This window comes from Cibotium barometz, chromosome 29, assembly GCF_041138505.1.
Source record: "Cibotium barometz isolate CiBa-2024 chromosome 29, ASM4113850v1, whole genome shotgun sequence".
Classification (NCBI taxonomy): Eukaryota; Viridiplantae; Streptophyta; class Polypodiopsida; order Cyatheales; family Cibotiaceae; genus Cibotium; species Cibotium barometz.
In genome coordinates this window covers 51926260-51949021 of record NC_141074.1, presented here as the reverse complement: position 1 = coordinate 51949021, position 22762 = coordinate 51926260, and the positions used below count along the sequence as shown (strand labels likewise).

Sequence of the window (22762 nt, the reverse complement as noted above, 5' to 3'; positions counted from 1 at the left end):
TGTCTTGGTATATATGTTGATCCAAAGCTTTGATTGAAACTGTTCCTTCCATTACAACTTGTGCTACATTTTATTCACATCGTGTGACAGATCTGCAGTCTCAAGATTGACAAATGGAAACAAACTCATGGCAGTTGCATGGTTAACGGTTCCCTTTGGAGTGATCTTGTCAGTTGTATCTTGTGCAATTGTTTTGAGGTGGAAGGTGGTCAGTAATTCAAGAGAATCTGCACATGCTTTTGTAGTTTTGGGTATGATACCTGACTTGATACTTGATATGCCTATTTTCTTGCAAATGTTGAGACTTCAGGCATTGTTTTTGGTTTTTGGATGAACAGATGTGCATATTTTTTTCTGGACCCTACTTATATTACTAGTGCTACACAGCATTGTTTTGCAGCAAGTTTTGCTACATTGGCTGTTTTATGAGGCTCTGAATGGGTGTATGGGTGTATGATATATTACTCCTTGATTCATGTCAACGTGATAGTGAATAAAGATTTTTTCTATGACTTGCAGCCTTGCTGTGTAGATATGCATTCATGGGTGGGGACGGCTGCCTCACCTGGCCCCACAAGCCCCCGTGTGTCTGCGCCCCCTCCCCCCCCCCCCCCCCCCCCCCCCGCCCCAAAAAAAAAGAAAAGAAAAAGGAAAATAAAAAAGAAAGAAACCATGTGGCCTTCCTCTGAGAGCAGCTAGCCATGGAGGGAGCCCTCTTTATTATACTTTGTACATTTTACCTTCTTACAGGGTTGTAGTCCACCCGTAAGGAGATGGTGCATGCCTAAGGAGAGCAGGATTTTCCCTTGCAGCGGCCTTTTAGGCAGGATTAAGGGGAGGATATGGTCCTAATCTGGAGCAGCTTCCGCATGCATGTACTAGTGGTATCAGAGCATCTAGATTCTTCCTAGGTAGCTTTTTTTGCATTAGGATCTGCAAGAAATGCATGCAATAAATTAGAGTTTGCATTTTTGCATTGTACCCAAATTGAGGTTTGTGTTTTTTATTACTGCACATGTGGGTTAGGTTCCATGCACAGGTCTTGCATGTAGCAATATTTTGCATGCAGATTAGATCAAGCTTAGTTAGTCAGTCAGCCAGCCATAGTTGCGTTTGTCTTCATGAGTGGCATGGGAGGAGAATTCAAGGCTATGTTCCAAGACGAGTTGGAGATTTGGGAGCAAAAGATCAAGGATACAATCTGTATGTTGTGCTAGATAGAGAAGCGAGGATTTAAGTGCGTTAAGCATTACTATAACTATTGGGAGTACACGTGTGTAGTGTTAGAGAGTGCTCCAAGTACAGGAAGTAGCATTGGCAAGACCCAAAAACAAAGGCACAGAAGTAGCACTGACGAGCCCAGAAACAAAGACACAGAACTGGAGAGTTCTCCAGATGTTGAAGCTCGGCAGGAGGCAGTTTTCAAAGGTGCCTGAGAGCTTCCAGGACCGAAAGTGGCTCAAGAGAGAGTTTCCCCAAGTAAGGATTATTGATTGGTGGATAGCCAGAAGAAGAGGTGCTGATGCCATTGATGGTAGAGTCAGAGTCAAAACTAGTTTTCCTGAGATGCAGTTGTCCGGAAGCTGAGTCCGCTGACCAGCTGAACATTTAGGATACTGTTGTGAGTCTGTCTGAATTCAGGACAAAGGAGGATAAAACTATGAGTGGTGCAGTAGTTTTCGGGGGAGTCACTTTAGTAGTGCATGCCGATAGATACGGCGCACGGCCTACTATTGGACACAACCCAAAGAGAAGCAAAGCAGCATGGAGCAAAAGTGCACCAATAGATATTGGATGCCATTATTTTTAAGGCCTTCTCTGTTTGGTACTTGACATTTGTGTCACTTGATTATATAATGTATGGCCGTATTCTTACTTGGCTAGGAAAATTGGTTCTTAGAAGTGCATATGCTCTCTATATCCTTGGGTATCTTGCACTAAAACTATTATGGACTGTCATAACATCTTTAAAGACTTTGGCCCCTTATATTATACTCCACTTTTGTAAAGGAGATACCCATCCCCAATCTTATACTTCCTCCATTTAGATACTCATTCTCAATTTTGTACCCATCCTCCAATTTCGATACCCATCCTCACTTTTATACTCCCCCATTTTCCCTTGCAGTTATGTGTGGTGGATTATATGGCCTGATAAATCCTAATATAAAGTTTCTTCATTTGCACCTACTCGGGATACAATTTCAAACGCACAAGCATCCATCTTAGATGCTTCGCCTATGGGGCGTGTTATCATTGCAACTTTCCAAACCTAAGAGTAGAGGGCATCATTCTCATATCTGCCCTTTATCGTCTAATCTCAGCACATGGGTAGAGAGCATCTGGGGGCTTCATACGCCATGACACCCACATGGGTGCTGTATACCCCATGGCTGCCCTTGTTCTCGCACCACCAGGATACCTAATGTTGAAGAACCACTTGGCTGCGTTTTCTCATCTGGACCAAAAACAACCACCTTTGTACTGTGCATTTTCCAAATCTGCACCAATTCAGCACCTCTAGGACTTCTACCAGGCTCTGATACCAATGTAACATGAGGAAGAACTGCTTGTATTAAGTACTATGCAAAAATGCAAAGATGAACAGAGAGAATAGAGAGAGATGTTGCTGAAACAATGTTGTTTGTATATATATATCAAGATGTACATAGATCCTAGCCAACTTATAGGCTCCTAATTACCCCTGTGGTGCAGTCTGCCAATGCAACATCTGTCGGCCAGGTCCTTGGACAAATAAAATGCAAAAATAGACACATACTGCCAAACTACTAGTAAATGTCCTCCAACTTCTTCTGACTGCCTTGGTGAAATCCCTAGCATTAACCCTGGTTGTCTACTGCCCCAAAAGGTGCCTAAACACATCCTGAAACTGGGGATTAGCATGTCCACATGTTGTGCATGTGACACATAAAGCCTTCCCCTCCCCCCTCCCCCACCCACTAAACAAGATCCTTCTATTAGCTACCAAAAAACAGCCTTAAAAGGCTTGAGTACAAACTCACTCCATGTTCGGAGCAAGGATCAAAGAGCAAAAAGGGGGAAAGATGCACTTCTCCTCCAGCTGGACGCTCTATGAGGAGAAGGCTATCTCATACAATGGGTTTTTTTTTTTTTTTTTTTGGGGAGGGGGGGGGGTGGGTGTTGTTTGAGGCGGGGGGGAATAACCACACAAGTAGTCTATAGTAGTGCCAAGTGGGCTCACCACCACTATCTAGAGAAAAGGACCAAGTCGCCAGGGCCTCAAGAAGGCTTCTCGACGCTTCCCCATACAGTCAGAACCACCTTGAAGCTTCTCCCACTGGCCATGAAGCTTCCCCCTCTGGCCACCACGGAGGGTATGAATGATGTCGAGCCAGATGCTCTTGATGGACTCCATAGGCGGGGTGTGGGTGCATTCGATGGCTTCGCTGCATCGTGTAACTATTTGGCCCTCCTAGCTCTATTCACATGATGGAACCCTTGCCCGTACACTGGACAGGTGGAAGAAGGCATGGAGACAGGGACCATAAGTTTTGTACATGAAAAGGCATCAGTTTTGGTCAAAAAGCAGAGAAAGCAGGAGCTTCACTAGCAAGAGGGGATTGAGTCAGACCAAAAAGCAAAAAGCTAGCAACTATAGGGCCAAAAAGCAAGGCCCCTAAAGCCAGAAAAGCAAAGCACAAGAATTTTGGTAAAAGATTGGCCTTGTTTGAGTAATATTTTATTGTATAATGTAAAAAAGAGAAAAGCAAAAACAAAAGCTTGGCTAGTTTTCTGGCAAAAAGCACGACCCCTCCCACAGGTATAAAATGACCCCTCCCACAGGTATAAAATAAGCAGAAGCCTCTCTTGATCACCATCATCAAGATCGTTGAAGGGTGGAGCTCATCATCGCCATCATCATCAAAGCGTGGGGCTCTTCATCATCAACATCATCATTGTTGAAGCGTGAGTCTTTGTCACTGCTTCCCTTGTTGTTTTGGATTGTACGATTGCTGTTGTCTGTACTGCCGTACCGCCCGGCCGCCACCTGTAGAACAGCCCCCAGCTGCCGCCGTTGTGCTGTTTGTTACTGCTTGCAGAACGCCGCCGCCTGTGCTTGGTTATCTCCAAATGAACTGCTGCTTACGTTGCTGCTTGACGGCCACCTGCACCTGCTGGTGCCAGTGCCGCTGCCACCTGTGCACCGCCACCTGATTGCTCGGCCAGCACCGCCCCTTGCTGTTGCTGCCATACCACTGTTCCGTGCTGCTGTCTTTGCCGTTCGACTGGCTGTTGACTACTGTTGCCCCCACCTGATATCTGCACCGTATGCCTGTTAATCTGATTGCCTGTGCCATACTGCCACGTGGACTAGCTCCGGTTCATACTTATCTGTGCGGCCCCTTCTTGTGGATTGTTTCTATTCCGGTTTGGGCAACAAAATCTACAGCTGGTCATCATGTATTTCGTCATCTACACGTATCTCGTGTGTACCATGTTTACAAGCTTGCGGTTCGTTGGATTTGGATTTGGATTTGGATTTGGTACTTGCCCGGTGAGAGATCTTGTGGGTCATCCCCTTGGTGTGCTCGGCATTAGCATCTCGTGCCTAGACATTGACATCGACTTCGACTTCGACTTGAGTTTCACATCGGCATATTTGTTTGATTTTGTTATCATTGATGTATTGATCCTGGCTTGCTAAGCCCGTGGATTGTTCCTGAAAGAGGGCGGGGCCTATTCCTCGCTCAGTGTGCATGTCCTGTGCAAAGTTCCCTAAACCCTTTTCTCTCCCCTCTCTATTTTCTCTCTCTATTTTCTATCTCTTGGATACGTGGTGGAATTTGTCACACAGCATGTCCCGTTGGGCTTACAGTGGTATCGGAGTAGGATTTCTCTTGAGGAATCTTTCTTGGGGTGATAGAGCCATGTAAAGAGTAGAGGGCAACCAAGGGCCTAATGAAGGGAACAACTATGAGACCGATCTAGGACTTAGGATGGGAACCAGGGTCGTCGATCGATTACTCATGAGACCCTCAAGTAGTTAAAAGAGTACCATGATTTTCAGCAATTCAAACATTTGCTCAGGGATGAAGAATTCCTTGCTTGGAGAGACAAAACGGAACATGACAAAAGAAGGGCTCAAATGTTTGAAGACTTCATCAAGGATAGAGCCACCTAAGGCGAAGGAGTTGAAGCTGCCAAAGCCCATCTTCGTGCCAAGGGAATCACTGTTTGCAGAAGGATCTAGAGTCACTAGGTTTGCTTCTCGTGGAGGAGACACGGAGGCTACCCATAGGCCTGCTCTCTCAGATGCAGTCTCTTCGGGACAAGCAAGAGAAAGGAAGGCAAAGGAACCTTCAACAACCAGCAAAGTGGACTTTAAGCCGGGAGAGAGGAGTGTCAAGCTTGATGCTTTCTATGGTAAGCGGGATACTCAAAAAGCCTTATCTTTTATTAAGCTATTTGATGCTGCTTTTGAAGGAGAGGACTTCCCCAAAAAGTCCAAGCTTCGCATGGTTCACATGCACTTGAAGGATGCCGCCTTGAATTGGTGGCTAAAAGTGGTAAAAGAAGGGACTGAGCCAAAGACATGGACCGACTTCGAGGTTATTTTCAACAAGAAGTTTTTACCACAAACTTTGAAGCAGAGGTGTAAAAAGAATGGGATGAGGTAAAGCAAAAAGTCGGTGAGGATGTGGTAGTTTACCGTAACAACTTTTCAACTGTTTCATTAAAGTTTTCTTATAATCCTATTCCATTGCTAATGGAAATGCGTAAGTTTGTGAATGGACTACAACCTAAGCTTATGCAAGCAGTTTTCATGGCTGGTCCGAAATCTTTGGGGGAAGACCAAGACAAAGATTTACAAGTTGAGGCTTTATACATGCCTTGGATGGTGGGCAAAACGAAGATTGACAACCGGTATCCACCTCAAAAGAAGAAGTTTAAAGACAGATCCCAAGCGAGAACCGAGCCTCAAGAGAAGAAGGATAGGAGTGGGAACAAGCCTCCACTCTTTCCAAGGAAATTGTCCCACAAGCAACTTGAGGAATATGTCAAGCAAGGGAAGTGTTTCCAATGTGGAAAGAAGGGACACATGGCTGTAACATGTCCCGACAAACCAAAGCAAGAAGCCAACCAAGAGACTGGAAGATCATCATATTGACATCATGCCAGGAAGTTCATCAAGTGGTTTGCAGTGATCGCTAGTCCATTGCATGACTTGTTGATAAAGAATCCTTTGACTGTTGAAATTTTACGCTAACAAAGGACCGGTGTTGATTATTCCCAATTTATCAAAGCCTTTTGTGGTTGAAAGTGATGCCTTAGGAGATTGCATTGGAGCAGTCTTAAACCAAGAGGGCCATGCTGTGGCCTATGAAAGTCGAAGACTTCAAGGGGCCGAAAAGACCACACCCACATGAGAAAGAGTTGATGGCTATCATTCATGCAGTGAAGATTTGGAAGCATTATCTTATGGGTATTCAGTTTGTTATAAAGACGGATCATCAAAGTCTTCGGTACTTCATGTCTGAACCTAAGATATCCGAAAAGCATATAAGATGGGCTAGTTATTTGGCCCAATTTCATTTCAAAATTATGCATACTCATTGGAAAAGACAACAAGGTAGTAGATGCATTGTCTCGAAGATCCATGAGTCATGCAGTTTCTATGGGATATTATATGGATTTTACTTTGATCTTTATGCTACTGATGAGGATTCAAGGACATTTGGAACAAATTGCAGAATGGAGATTTGGTGACCTCCTATGTCATCAAGGAGGGTTTCCTTGTGATGCAAACCTGGTTATGTCTGACAAAGGATATCCCCCTGTGCTTGGGGGCGAGCGTGAACAGCTCTGAGCTAGATGCAAGTGTCCATGTGTCATACACTCACACCATGGATCTCTTTGATCCTCCATTGCTTAGGCTTGTACCTACGCAAACCCTAACCCTAACCTACAATTGGTATCAGCAAGGTTTTGAGTTTCAGGGTTTTTGATCTCCGCCTTGTTCTCTTGCTGCATCATCTGCAATGCCATACACCATCATTGCCCACCTCCACCTGTGTTGGCCTGTATTTGATCACCGCCCTACTCTACTGTTCCTGCTTAGCTTTACCTCCGCCCTTACCTTTGAACTGGCCTGAGGTGCCCTTTGTGCAACATTTGTAGCCTGCCATCGACCTATTGCAATAGCCTGCCATCCTTGAGCCACCTCTGCCAACACAGCCTTGCAATGCCGTTTGCTGCAGTCCACAGTCGCTACAGCCACTTGCTATCCATGCTTTTGTTGTTTTGCCCTTGCTAGCTGGTTGTCATTCGGTCACAGGTCTACACCACAATTGTACTTGTAGGTTGGCATGTCAGCAAAAATTAGAGCATTTTAGGACGTTTTATTGGCCTAAGATAAAGGCAAAAGTCCAAAACTATGTGGTGAAATGTCATCAATGTCAGGTGAGTAAGGCTGAGCGCCTTAGGTTTGAGGGTTGTTACATCCTTTGGAGATTCTTGTTGGGAAATGGAAAAGTAGTTCCATGGATTTTATTGTCGGATTTCCATGGGCCGACAGAGGGCATGATGCCATCTAGGTGGTGGTAGAGAAGTTCACAAAGATGGCGAGGTTTTTACCTACAAGGTCAAGCATGAGCAACTGATTTTGCATAGGAGCTTGTTGAGCAACTTTACAGGCTGTATGGGTTGCCTCGTGACATAGTGAGTGACAAGGATTCCAAGTTTTGTGGACACTTATGGCAACTAGTTTTCCAAAGATTGGAGACTACGTCTAGAGTATGAGTTTATTTGATCATCCTTAGTCCGACGGAGAAGGTGAATTAGGTTCTAGAGGATATGCTTCGTGCATACATCTCCAATCGACCATTTGATTGGGAGAGGTATGTCCCAATGGTTGAGTTTGCCTACAACAGTGCTAATCATTCGACTGCTGGTTATAGTCTATTTATATACCAAAATAAAACACACTAAGATATTCAACGAGGAGACAAAACGCTGTGAGATATATAGTGATGAGAGATCTTAGAGAAAACTGAAAGTGGAAAATTTTTGTTGAAAGTGGAGAACTTATAATGAAAGTGAAAAATGCAATAAGAGAGGACTTCTTGACTCGAGAACACTTGGAGACTTACGAAACTCCAAGTAACTCCACTGAGTAACAAGGGCTCTATGGCTTATATAGATTTGGAGGGCTCCCTGATGCTAAATCCAAACCACTATTAAAGCCTATACCATGTGTTGAACCCATGGGTGGAGCGCCAACATAGATGTGCACAAGGATACGAAAATTATGACAAAGTGCTTACTTTAGTGAGTGCTCGAATAATAGGGATAGCTTTAAATCATAAAGTGCTTTAGGTTTAATTTTTATGGCAGATTCCAAATCTCTGGCATAGGTTTAGATTCATGAACAAATATAGAAGAAGACACTTTTCTTCGGGAATGATCTTGTTAATCCTTTTGCATTAAGTTATCGATACTTACTGAACTGTTCTGAATCTAATGAGATTGCTTTGACTAATCGTTGTGTCCCAAAACACAATTGCCTTTTTTCTTGCCTTAGCACCTAATGCAAACGGCCACTGGCTATAGATAGCAGGTGACGGCTTCGATTGTGGGTCTTACATGTTATATCTGCACCGTAAATTGTGGCTTCGAGACCACTAGACTTTAGAATTTCTTTAGAAGTAAAGTGATAGAGATATTGAATGCAAGAAAAACACAAACTGATAATATGAAACTCTCTAGAGAATGACTGAACAAGTGGAGTTTGAAGAAACAAGAGTATATTAAGAACATGATTATCTTGCCAAGGAGCATTTGGCTCTCTAGAGAATGACTGAACAAGTGGAGTTTGAAGAAACAAGAGTATATTAAGAACATGATTATCTTGCCAAGGAGCATTTGGCTCTGATACCTAAACAAAACACACTGAGATATATAGCGAGGAGAGTTCTTAAAGAAAACTTCCATGAAAGCAGGAACACAAAAAGAGAAGTCCTGACTGGACTCGAGAACACTTGGGGACTTATGATGAAACTCCAAGAAACTCCACTGAGCAAGAAGCGCTCTATGGCTTGTATAGATTTTGATGGCTCCTTGAGGCTGAATCAAAACCAATAGATAAGCCAATACCATGTGCCGAACCATGGGTGGAGAGTTCACACAGACGTGCACAAGGATACAGAAATCCTGATAAAGTTCTTACTTTAGTGAGTGCTAGAGTAAAAAGTACAGGTGGCCACAACTCGGCTCACATGGGTGCAAAGTTATTCTAATACAATTTGGCAAGGCTCGATGGATAGCCCACAATTCTTTACAAATCTATAGTGGATTTTGACAAAGCTTTGCAGTGTGAGCATACAGTCTTTTGACAACACCTTCTCCTGTTAGCATGTTGGCCACACAATTCTTGTGAACGGGGATGTGTTCGCACTTGAACCGCCAAAGTCCAAACTAGCTAGCCCAATGTAGCATTTTGGTGTTGCCCATTTTTAGGACATTGTCGGAGTTGAAGAAACCTTTGAAATTGTTGAGGTCGGTTTTAAGACTGAATTCTTTGGAGATTATGAGAACATCTCTTTGCAAATAATATTTCCTTCTAAACAGAGGGCAAATTGAGTTTTGCTTTGTCAAACTTTCTTGCACAATATCTGGTTATTTCTTCAAGTCTATTTTTAGTTTCAGTTAGAATTCCACCCCAAAATTTACTTGAAGAAATTAGACAGATATCACAGCCCCTTTAAAAAGAAGTTTAGAAGACGCTTCAAAAGCTCCTCTTCCCAGATGCATGAAAGAAATGTATTTAGAAGGAAGAAAGAGTCTTCTAAAGATAGTGCTTGTTTTATTTGTAGAAAGACAGGTCAATTTTCTCGTGATTGCCTAAAAGCAACAAAGAAGGTATGAAAGTTGCTAGCAAAAAAAAATGATTATCAACAAGTCTCTGTTGATTATCATGAAGGTACATATCAAACAAATTAGCTGATGTATGGTTACCAACCTAGATCTCGAATAACTATATCGGGACTTAAGGGTATTAGGATTGATGCGGCTAGAGATTTCTTAGCGGATATGCCAGAGATGCTAGTTAGTGCATGGGAATCCATCAGGAGTGCTCAGGATAGAGCATGGTTTTATGCTGATAGGAAGCGTTCATCAAGGGAGTTATTTGAGGGAAATGCTAGTATATCTAAGGATAACCCAAGAGTTTTGAGGCGTTGCCGGACCAGGAAGGTTGGGAAGTTGTCCTCTAGGTATTGGATCTTACCGGATCTCGCGAAGAATTGGTGCTGTTGCTTGTAAGATGCGAAGAATTGGTGCGGTTGCTTGTAAGATGGAATTGCCTCATAATATGAAAGTTCGTTTTTCATGTGAGTAGACTCAAGGAGAAACAGGGGGTTGATGATAATGTTCTTACACCTCAGGAGCTAGTAGAGGTTGCGGACTTGTCCTTTGTTCTACATGAGTCGGAACTTATATTGGATTTCAGGGAGAGGAAGGTTAGGAATATTTTAGAATTAAGTTGATCCCAGTATAAGATTAAGATGGAATTGCCTCCTAATGTGAAAGTTCGTTTTTCATGTGAGTAGACTCAAGGAGAAACAGGGGGTTGATGATAATGTTCTTACACCTCAGGAGCTAGTAGAGGTTGCGGACTTGTCCTTTGTTATACATGAGTCGGAACTTATATTGGATTTCAGGGAGAGGAAGGTTAGGAATAATTTAGGAATAAGTTGATCCCAGTATAAGATTAAGTGAAAAGATAGGGCGGTGGAGGACTCAACTTAGGAGACTTTGCTAGTTTAGAGCAGAGACTACCTAGCTTTGTTTCCTAGGGAGGAAAGGTCTTCGAAGGGAAAGTATGTTGTGTACCTAACACTAATCCCTGGGATTAGGTCATAATCTGGTTAGGGTTGGGGAGCCCTGAGATTAGGGGAAGGCTGCGGCACAGGCAAGTTACGACGACGGGTGGCTAGGATTCATTATTATTGAAAATCCATGGCTGGCTATTTATGACTGGAGGGTTATTTGTTGCGGCAGGCCGCAGTATTCACAATATGAGTGACTTATGGGTTATTGAGGATATACTGTTATACTTGACAGTTGGTATGTGCGTGGAGTAGAGTAGTCTTACTCCTGCCATGGACATGGTGGTTCGTAGGCGGTCTTGTCGAGGGTCCCTTAGGAGAGGCTCTGGTGGTATGGGATGCCAAGGCTGACTGGCTTGGCCTGTGGGGGGAGTAGTGCTTGGCTCGGGGGAGATTACGGATGGAATCTATGGTTGGGAGGTGAGTTTACCTACACCCCTCTATTTTGTTCTAACCTTGTGTGTTTAGCTTGTGTATTAGGTGATCCTTTGGGAGGGGTATTACAGAAACAACTTTAGACTTTTCTACCCTTGAAGGTTTCTAAACTGCCATTTTTATGGCCAAACATTTGCTGTTTTTTTTATTTAAAAAATCTAGTGGTTCCATTGTTCATGTGGGTGAAGTCATATAAACAGGCAGCTTGCTTAGATCCACATCATTACTTATTTCATTGACATTATTTTTGCACAATTATCTTTTGCAGGAATATCATGTATCATAGAAATTTTCAGTGAACCTTTGTACATACTAGCACAGAACTTGCTTTTGTTGCAAGTACGTGTAAGGATTGAAGCATTGGCCACTTTCATTCGTTGTGTGATTACATATATTCTTGTCATCCTCGAGATTGGGAAGGTTCATACTTCGTACCTCTTGCTTAAAAGTTCAAGTCTGTTATTATACAAAAGTTATTAAAAAAAAGAAAACAAAGAGGTTGCTCAAGTGTCTGAAATCTCATGACAAAGATAGAGATATCTCTCCTTCATTTAAAATAAGCTTTTTTAGGTTTCAAATCTCTCCTTAAATACAAAAATTAATAAACATTTTAATCTTTCAATCTCCTTTACTTAAAGGAGATCCTCTACACTCAAGTCCTTGTGAAACTGGTGTTTTTGCATATCAACAAACCCTAATTTTCCTTCAAACCCCAAAAATCACTTTGAATCTAGATAAGCAAAAAGTCATTTTTTTTGGGTTTAAATCTTTTTTTTTTGGGTTAAATCTTTTTTTTTTTGGCTTAATTTTCTTTTGCTCTCCTGGATGGGGTATAAATATTTTGCTTGCATTACATGTTGGGTGATGTGAGAGTTATTCCTGCACAAACGAATTCTCTCTTTTCTTCTCATGGGTGCGCTACTGGGCGTTATGGACACTATGGAAAGTTCGCAACCATGCAGTTTTCGGTGATGCGGTTTTTTCTGCTTTTTCTTTTTTTCGGTACTCCCTGCATCAATCTTTCTTCGATTGCATGCAGGTTGACCAAATAGATTATGATGTATATATGTCTTATATTGACATCTTCAGTTGATGTACTTTGGGACTATCTACTTTGGATAGTCATCTTGTAAATCTAATATACTTATGATTCCACTAAAAAAAGAGAGTTATTCCTGTACTAGTGTTTTGGTGCTTGGATTATGGTTGGTGCATTTTGGTGACCTTTGAGATTTTGCATTGGTTTCACACAATCTTTGAGTGAATTTGATGGGATAAAATTCATATGATGTGATGTGGGGTTCATTGGTTTCTTGAGATCCATGTATTTACACAATTACTTGGAGGTGCTTAAAATGCATTAGTGATTCATGTGTTGCATGATTGGTCTTTTGGGTCAAAAAACTGAATGGAAAATATTATAAAACTGATACTGAAACAATTTTTTTTAAAAATTGATAGAACTTGGAGTTCTCAAACTCTAGTTTTGGTGACCAAACTAGTCGTAAAGTATCTGCTGTGGAATTGGAAACCACCCTGCCTTAGGATGTTCCTATTCCTACGGTTTCTCATGCTTTAGTGGGTGTGGGAGGAATGCCTATTGAACAATTGACCTGCCATAGGTGCGTACACTTTGGGGATATTCGAAAAATCAGCCACCGGCAACTCAATTTTTGACATTTGACTAGTAATCTCTACCCCTACACTCGTATTTTCATGGTTTACAGGCACCAGTGGGCCACTTTGTGGCCATACAAGTTGCATTCTATTGCAACTCCACGGATCTCCTAAACACAAAACACAAGTGATTAGTACAAACCCCCTAAGAGAAGTGCAGGCTAGCTCACCTCCCAACCGTAGGTTCTATGCTTCGAACCACCCCCGAGCCAGGGGCTAAGGTTTGACTCCCACATATCCATGCCACTCTACCCCATAGAGGCCTTTGGCATGTTGATCTATGATTTGCCAAATATGCGTGGTCGGACTCTTGGTCGAACTTCAACCAATAGTGAGGTTATGACAATAATAACCCATGTTTCACTTATATATTACCCATTGCTGTTATAAATAATCATCCTATTATAAATAGCTAGTACATATGGATTTATCAATAATAACCTTAGCTGCCTGTATTAGCATACTTTCTCCTAATCCAAGGGATCTCCTAACCTTGCTGGATTAGGCCACTAATCCTGAGGATAAGCACTAGGTACGTAACACATTGAGTGGACATTGCCTTTGCAGTGTATTGGAGAGGTGCATTTGGTGTGGGACTGAGAGTCTTTAAAATGGTAGACGATGATGTATTCGGCATGCTTACAGCTAAGGACAAATTGGATGGGACTAACTACCCATTGTGGGCATACATGATGGGGCACTTGCTGGTTGCGAAAGGCCTATGGGCTATGGTTTTAGGTGAGGAGGCCCAACCTCCCTCGCCAATTTTGTAGCAGCCAATTGCTCGTGCTTCTACAAGTGGCAAGAGCATAGCTACATTTGGCACTACGGGATCTTCTATCGCTCAGGCATCACACCTCCTACTACAGATTAGCAAGGCCATGGGATGCCAAAGATGCACAGGCACATGCACTCATTGCCCTCTCAGTGAAGAGGAGCATCATTCCTTGTATTCGCTCGTGTCACTTCTAAGTTAAAGTGGGATGCCCTTGCAACACTCTATCAGGTGTGCAACGAAGCACATGTTGCCTACCTAAAAAAACAGTTGGACATGTTGCGTTTGGATGAGGGTGACTCTATGTATGAGTAGATAATGAAGGTGAAGGACCTTTGTGAGCAGCTTGCTAATATTGATGAGATCATACAAGATAGTTCTCTTGTCGACAATCCTCAATGCATTGCCTGACTCATATCAGACGTTTGTTACCACTCTCAGGTTGCTAATGAAAGGCAATGCAAATGCCTTTTCTTTTGATGAGCTTGTCTCCTTTCTCATGCAAGAGGAGCAATGCAAAACAAACAGGTCTTCCATGAGGATTGGGGATCGGGCTTTCCTTGCCCAAGGCCAGGACAAAGACAAAGCATCTAGTGCTAGTGGCTATAAGACAGTTTTTCAGCCGCCTCTTCTAGCAAAGATGTAGATAAGAGTAACAACAAGAAGCCCAAGAAAAAAGACAAATGCAATTACTGTTGCAAATGAGGTCACTATATCAATGAATGTTGAAGAGGCTTGCTAAAGAGAGGAGAAAAAAGACTCTGGTATGTCTGTGGCTGATGCATTAGCACCTAGTGCTAAAAAGAAGGAATCCGTTAACTATGCTCAAGACGAATGGGCATTCCAGGCTCAATATAGCTATGATTCTTCTTTACATGATGCATGCATGTCAGTGGCAGATTCTCATGTGAGGTGTTTTGATAGTGGTACTAGCAAGCACATAACGTCACAGCGCCATTTGTTTGCTTCATTGGGAGATGCACCAAAGGGGGGTACTGTCCACTTACGTTGTCATGGAAGTTGGTCAGATTGTGCTAACCAATGGTGGGACAATCACTCTCTCTAATGCATTGTATGTGCCAAGAATTAAGAAAAATCTCCTATCAGTTTCGGCCATTGGTGGGTCTGTGTGTCACATGCACTCTGCACTGTAGTGCATGTAGTGCATGGTGACAAGATGGCTCATCATCAGTGCATCATTGTGTAGTAGTAGGACCCTTTAGGATATGGAAATGTCGTATGTCGTGGCCCCATTGTAATCCTCAGTCAAGGATATGTCTCGCACCACGAGCTATGTAGGTCATTCCTTAGCCTTGGAGTGTTAGTCAGTCAATCAAGTCCTTGAACCCACTCGGAGAGAACCATTCATGCATGTAGAGTCAGTAGAAGCCTTGGGGTTAACATCAGATCACGGTCTGCATTTGCATAGCATTCGTCCCATATGCATATAGACCATTGCAGAAGCCTTAGAATAATATTCAGTATTTTTACCATATTTATTAGTATTATTCTAGCATTTTTATCATATTATTTCAGCATTTATCACTTATACAAGTCATGTAGCATTATTTATGGAGTCGACCAGCTCTGTAGCCAGCCGACCAGCCTCATGCTCATATAAATAGCATCAATTGCATCATTCCATATCATCTCAACATTCAAGCATAAGCAATTCAGCTCTCAGCCTTTGGGAGCTTCATCGCTTGGAGAATATAAGCATTCATCATCACAAAACGGATCATCAACAATCAGCTCAAGGAAGAAGTGCTTCAGCCCTTGTGTTTCTCAGCCTACAGCAGGTTTCAGCATTCATACATTCATCGTTTGCTCCAACCATCAGGGTGAAGGTAAACGCAGCATGTACTTTCATTCATATTGCATATTCACAGCCTAGAACAGTCCCAAAACAACCCATCTCTCAGCCATAGTTTGGAGCCTTCCTACAGCCCCTTGGAACAGTGCATCGGCCTTGAGATTGGACATCATTGGTGCTTCTACTGCCGTGTACAGTTCAGCCCAACTATTGGTCTTCCGAAGGTCTTGTGTTTGGCTTATCTACAGTCCCAAGTTAGTCATTCTCTTCAAAGTAATAAAGCAAATACTCCTAGCAATAGGAGGGGGCCTTTCAGTGGGTAATTTGGGACCCAATAAGGTGTACAGATCTCTCATCTCTTAAAGTGTGAAGTGATAAAGTGGATTGCTAAAGACTTGCGAAACTCAAGATAAAGAAGGCAGTGTGAGACTTTGTGTGACAAGATTCTATATCTACGCATAACTCCGTTGTATGTTACACTAGCCTAGTGGTTCATTTTGTTGATGACAGATGCACTGTACATGATTGTAGTGATTGTACTTTGTGTCATCGCCTCTACAAGCTCGATGTATATGAGAGAGTTGCACATGATGCACTTGCAGTAGCTGCCACTTCTAGGATGAGAGATGCTAAGCTATTGGCATGCTTGGTTTGGTCATTTGAACTTGGGTAGTCTACTACACCTTCAAATGCATGATATGGTATTTGCTTTGCCACCACTTGATGCACCCATCAAGCATGTATGTGAGGGTTGCATATTGGGCAACATGCATTAGACACCTTTCTCCAAAGATGGTTCAGTGAGGGCTTCCCGGAAATTGTAGCTCTACATAGTGATGTATGTGGTCTGATGCAGACAGCATCTATTGGTGGTTACCTCTATTTTGTCACATTCATTGATGATCTTTTCAGATTCAGCTCGGTCTATGGTATGAAGCAAAAAGCAAAGGTGTTTATATGTTTCAGGCACTTTCATCATATGGCTGAAAATGTGTCAAGATGCAAAGCGCAAACTCTACGTACAAATAGAGGGGGGAGTACATGTCCAAATAATTCAATGCATGCTTGTCTGAAAGAGGCATTCAACACCAATGTACCATGCCATATACGCCTCAGTAGAATGGTGTATCTGAAAGAAAGACTAGATCTCTCATGGAGATGGCACGATGTATGGTTAAAGGCCAAAGTTTGTCTCATAAGTTTTGGATGGAAGTTGTTATGTGTCCAACATATGTACTTAACAAGTGTCCAACAAAAGCCTTACAGACTATTCTTACCTACGAAGGATGACATGACAGAAAGCCATCAGTGACTCATGTGCATCTTTGGTTGCTTGGTTTATGCTCTTGTGCGTTCTATGCTTGATGACAAGGCAATGAAGTGTGTTTTTGTGGGCTATAGTTCGGAGAGTAAAGTGTATCGTCTCTACCATCCTACTTCACAGTGGATTATGGTTAGTCAAAATTCTCCTTGCTGGAAAAAAAAAAAAAGACGTAGTCTTTGTGGAGAATTCATCTCAACCCGTGCTTGAATGGAAAAAACAGCCAATTGTTGGCTCACAGGATATGTTTTGATAGTCTTCTCTTGAAACTGGCCTCTGGTAGAAACCAAAGTGTGGTAGACTAGCAGTCACCCAAACCAGTTGTAATCCAGCAAATAAAACAAATATATGGGAGCTAGAGTGCTCCAACACGAAAAGAAGAAGGACACTTGTTGGCCCCAAAGCTTGGTGCCCCTTTCGGTATTTCTTTATTCAAATTCAATGGAAAAGTTTAAATGAGTACATCATGGCCATTCATGGCTTGTATGTTTGCATGTCCAATCTGCCAATCCCCTGAATCCCTTAGCATAGAGGTTATACACAACCTTGTGTCCCCAAAACACCACATTGTTATCTCCTCTAATTAGCCAAGACAGTGCATCCATGAGGCCTTGAATATGCATCCATGCTCATAGCCACAAACTCAGCCATGAAATAGTCCACAAAGTCTTCCAAATCATTTCAAAAACTTGCCGTGTTTCCATCCTCCAAACTACCAAACCCTTCCTCTCACAAAGGGCCAGAGAAACAACTCCGAAACAATCACGAGCCAGTGAAAAGAGAGACTCAGTTTGACACTTCCTGCAGTCCCACCTGCTCACAAAGAGAGAAACTTACAGTCCTTGTGTCGCTTACCACAAGAGAGAGAAGGTGTGAGAAAAACTCTGTTCTGTCCTGCCCTCCTGTCTAGCAGCCGCCTGCAGTCAAGTACCTGTTTCCACGTGAGAGAGAGAGAGAAATGCGTGGGTGAACCTGCTGTCCAGCCCTGCACGCCCTGCAGTCCAACCTGCCAGTTCACAAGGAGAGAGGAGGTGTGTCCCTAGCTGTAGCCCGACTCCTTGCAAAGAGAGAGAGAGAGAGATTCAGTCTGTGCCTGTGTGTACAGCAGTGCCGCCCGCCAGCCTCCTTCCAAAAGCAAGGGAGAGAGAGAGAGATTCAGTCTGCCCCTGTGCGTACTGCAGCGAAGCCCGCCAGCCAGCCTCCTTTCAAAAGCAAGGGAGAGAGATTCAATCTGTGCCTATGTGTACTGCAGCGCAGGCCGCCAGCCAGCCTCCTTCCAAAAGCAAGGGGGAGAGAGAGAGAGATTCAGTTTGCGCCTGTGTACTGCAGCGCAGCGCAGCCCGCCAGCCAACCTCCTTCCAAAAGCAAGAAAGAAAGAAAGCTGTATTAACGTCTACTAGAGGCTGAACTCGACCTATGAGACAAATCAATGTACAACTATCAATGTCTTCTGGATGTGACAAAATGAACATGAAATAAACTATGAAAGTACTGAGCTAGTGGGGCGTGGTGATGGATGGAGCACTACTGCTAGAGGCTCAGTATGCAACCTATATGTGTAGGGTATACAAGAATGCAATGCAGATCTGTCTAGCTTCAACCACTACCATAATGGGGGTGTAATATGTGATACATAGGTGATGGCGAGGCAAAAATACCTCGGAGCATGATCTCCGGGTGTGAGTGTAAGTGAGCTAGCCGCTCCTGGATATGGTGCTGATGCCGAGCCCGTATCTCTGTGATCTCCCTCTGATGTAGTCTGGGAGTCTGGTAGCCTGGTGCTCTCGGTCTCCGTTTGGCTCGGAGGTCCGCAGCGCGCTGAAGTGTAACCCACTCCTGTGTCAAGGTAGGCACTTCTTTGGAAGAAATTAGTGAGCTAGAGCTGTCCCCCACCTCTCCCTGTGGTATGAGTCCGTATCAGTGTCTCTCTGTGGCGCTGTGTCTCTAGCAAGAACTGGCCAAATCTGCGTTGGTCTGCGGACTCCATGATCTGGCGGAGTGAGGGATGTCCACTGAAGATGGTGATGTATCTCTCTCTAATGACACTACATGCTCTGCATCTGCATACATAATGTTCCTCACTCTCAACCTCCTCCTGGCATAGTCTGCATATCCTCTCTGCTCTGGGGATCCGTGCTGCCCTACCTGCCTCAATCTCAAGCTGGTGTGATGACACTTTGAGCTGGCCAATCGCCACTCGGGCACTGTGAGGCATGTACACATCCATGTATCCAGGTCTCTGTATGAATCCATCGGCTAAATATGCATAAACTGATCTCTGTAGTATAGCATCTTCGGCGGTAGAGACTGACTGGGTGTAATCCAAGTCTCTTGAATGTATCGCTGCCATAAATCCTACCGGAGGACTCTGTTCCTCTCACTGTGAGAGAGCTGGATGTGTGGTGCATGTATATCATACTGGAAAGGTGGCAGGTGATTTATGTCGAGACCAATGTGAGTGAGCCACTGTATCATCTGTGAATACCATGATCTCCTATCTCCACTCTCTGCGAGCTGCCTGGACTCCTCTAAAGCTCTATGTGAGAGTCGATCTGATGGCATATCTCTGATCCTCTGTATGAAGCAGATCGTCTGGAAGAGGGCCTCTACTAGCATAGGAGGTGCAGCAAACTCCGTCCGAACAATGTCATGTGGGACGAAGGGTTTGCTGTGGATCATCCGTGAGAGCATGAGAATCTGAGGCCTCTCTATCTGAGACCATGTGGAGGTGGCGAGCCCAGGTGCCCATACTGCTGCGGCATACATCAAAGCAGGGGTGACTAGTGTGTCAAACAACCACCCCTTCGTGTGGGGCTCTTGGAAGTGTGCCTGGTGACACTGTCCCTCTAGCATGGCCAAAGCTGCATACCCTCGTGTGAGTCTATCCCTGGCTGCCTGTGCCATAGTAAATCTTCCTGGTAGATTTGTAAATGTAATCCCCAGCTACACATATGAGTCTACACCTCTACCTGTCCTCTTGCTAGTGTGAAGATGGCCTGTCGTCGAACCGGCCCTGAGGTGTGGAAAATCATGGCCTTGGTTTTCCCAAGGTTCACTGTAAGCCCTCTTTGTGTGCAGAAGTCATCGAGTGCATGGAGATGGTGCTATAGTCCCATCCGCGACTCAGAGACCAGAATAATATCATCTGCATATAGCATAATGTGGACTGTGGTACCTGAGATGTCTACCCTGTCCCCACCACTGTGACCAATGAAGTCAGCCACCTCATCGATGTATAGCCCAAATAGTGTAGGAGAGAGTGGGCATCCTTGCTTCATACCTATGGTGCTAGCAATAACATCAGATAGCCCCCCGGGGCATCGTATGCGCCCGAGGACCTGCTCATATAAAGCATAGATGCCCCAAACCATCTCTGATGGGATCCCCAATGACTGTAGGCACTGGAAGAGTCTCTCTCGTGGCACCGTGTCAAATGCTTTGCGGAAATCCACAAAGCATCAGTATAATCTATTCTCCCGCGCCCTAGCCTGGTCAATCAGACATCTCAGAGTGAATACATGGTCAATAGTGGAGAAAGCTCGTTGGAATCCAGTGTGCCCTGGTGCTCGCAATCCCTCCTTCTCTGCATATGAGCTCAACTCTGCCTCAAGCACTGTGCCATAAAGTTTGGCCAATGTATGACCAATCATGATAGTCCTGTAGTTGCTGGGGTCTAGCATGTCTCCCGCTTTGTGGAGAGGCACGATGGTGTGCATTGTCCACTCAGCCGGTAGGCCCTCCACTAGTGCCCTATTAAAGAGGTGAGCAACAAAGGGTCCCAGTGTGTCAACTGCATAAATAAGATGCTCACTCTGTATACCTGTGTGGTCAGCCGATCTCCCATGTTGTAACCGATCTCCCATGTTGTAACCGACGGATAGCTCTCTCCACCATCGAGGCGGTAAAGAAAGTAGAGGTGGTAGGGCGGGACTCTTGTGGCTGTGGTATGGGCGACTGCTGAGGGATATGGTAGAGGCTCTTTGCATATGTGTGCCATGTGTGTGGATCCTCAATTGGGGTACGAGGGCGAGGCTCTCTCATCCTGCACGATGCAGTGGCTGCATCTCTGCTCATGAGTAGGTGGTATATATCCCAGTACTGTGCCTTCTCATATGCACGCCTCTTACGGCGTGTGAGGGTCCTCATCTGTTGGCTCGCTTGTCTCTGTGTAATGGTCCCTAGTGCTCTCTGGGCACGGAGGTGTCTATATATCTCTCTGCACTCATCATCATACCACGATTCTGGGGCATGCTCCCAGATCTATCTGTGTGTGCAATGTGTGTATGATGGGGGAAGCTGCGGGTGGCGGCCGTATGTAGTAGAGATGACAGCTGGGTGGTGAGTGTGTCTAGAGATGACAGGGGATCCATCTGGAGTAGCCCGTCATATACATGATGCTCATATATGTCTGCCAAGTCATGGGTGAAGTCTAAAGTTGTATGCGATGCCTGTGTGGGCTGTGTGGGTGCTGGTGTGGAGCTCGCCAGTGATAGTAAGAGGTACCTCTGATCCGCACCAATAGGACAGGGGGGATGGTGAAAGATGTCACTGGCTGTGTGGTCTCCATGACCGGTAGGCGCTCCTATAGCTCTCGTTGAAGAGTACCGCTATACCTCCAGATCCTCTCGATGTGCTCTGCCGTGTGGTCCCCTTGTATGTAAACTCCCACTGATAGCCCTCTACTTTGGGTAGCCCCCTCTGTGGGCTCTGGTGCGTCTCTGTAAGTAGTATGATGTCCCGTCCCTCCATGACCTCCTCCATCCTCCGAGGATGTGTCCAAAGTGCTCCATTGTAGTTCCAAAGTGCTATGTGTATCTGTGAATCTGGATCTTCCATAGCCGATGTCCCATAGGCCGCCTGGCGCTAATCGGTGGCCTTGCCATCGATGATGACACGGCCATCGCGATAGAATGCTCTCTTGTCCTCTTTCTGCGCCTGTACGACTCTCTCCAAAAGAAGCGTAGGCCCCCAAAATAGCCTAGGGGCCACAATGCTCCAAAAAAGGGAATGTTCCTTTTTTTTTAAATTTATAAAGGTTATAAATCTTAGCTCCCTTTTGTCCCCTCCACACATGGGGTTGTCCACACATGGCGTTATTTACATAAAACATTTGCCCGAAGTATGAACGTTCAACATATATCTTGCTCACTGACCACCATGCTGACACTTATGTTGCACAAATTCACAGGGTCATGACATACCCCCCTCTTGAAAAATGGCAAGCGTCCTCGTTTGCATTTTGGTGATACAGCAAGACATCCGAAGCGAACCACACTGATAACAAAAGCTGCCCAGTACAGTCAGATATCAGCCATGTGATCCAACTAAAAGTGAAAAGTACAATATGGCAAGATCAGCGTCCCAATCTGTCTAAGCCATGTATATGTAGCAACATTCACTGCAAATCAATGGTGTAGTAATATACCACTGTGAACCATACACAACCACAACATCCAAGGCGACTAGTACACATATATCATAGAAGTCCCATAAGCAGATGTATTGTCAGCTGTCAGTACCTTCGGGTGAGACAAAAGCTGCACCAAGCGACCTCTAGATGACATCTGAGCCTGTTTGTATCAAGGGAGCAGAGGTGCTACCCCCCTCTTGAGCATCAGGCAATGCTCCAGACCTATGCTTTGCTGAACCTGAATGAGCCGTAGCAAGAGTTGGCTTCAAAGGCATCAAGATAAACTTGCAATACCTGAGGTGAATCTGCTAAGTCACCCTCCTCCATCCACTTCGCATCCATTGGTGAATAGTTCTTGAACTTCACAAGATAGGGACGGGAAACTTTACCTCGTACCTTTCTTTTCTTATGTGCTAGTATCTACCGGGGAATAAGAACCTCATCAAGCTCCTCCACTTCCGGC

The 22762-nt window shown here is 44.3% G+C and overlaps 1 protein-coding gene across 8 annotated transcripts in view; it reads left to right on the top strand.

Annotated features, from left to right (window-relative positions):
- Positions 1-22762, top strand: part of LOC147622342 (uncharacterized) — a 91481-nt gene that overhangs the window by 49511 nt on the left and 19208 nt on the right. For all 8 annotated transcript variants that reach the window (XR_015269686.1, XR_015269685.1, XM_086823443.1 and 5 more), the window contains 2 exons: positions 91-251; positions 11572-11723. Coding sequence is in view for 6 of the 8 variants with exons in the window: in XM_086823443.1 (XP_086679569.1) it covers positions 91-251; positions 11572-11723 (313 nt within the window). In the remaining 2 variants the exon portion in view is untranslated. The remainder of the gene's footprint in view (positions 1-90; positions 252-11571; positions 11724-22762) is intronic.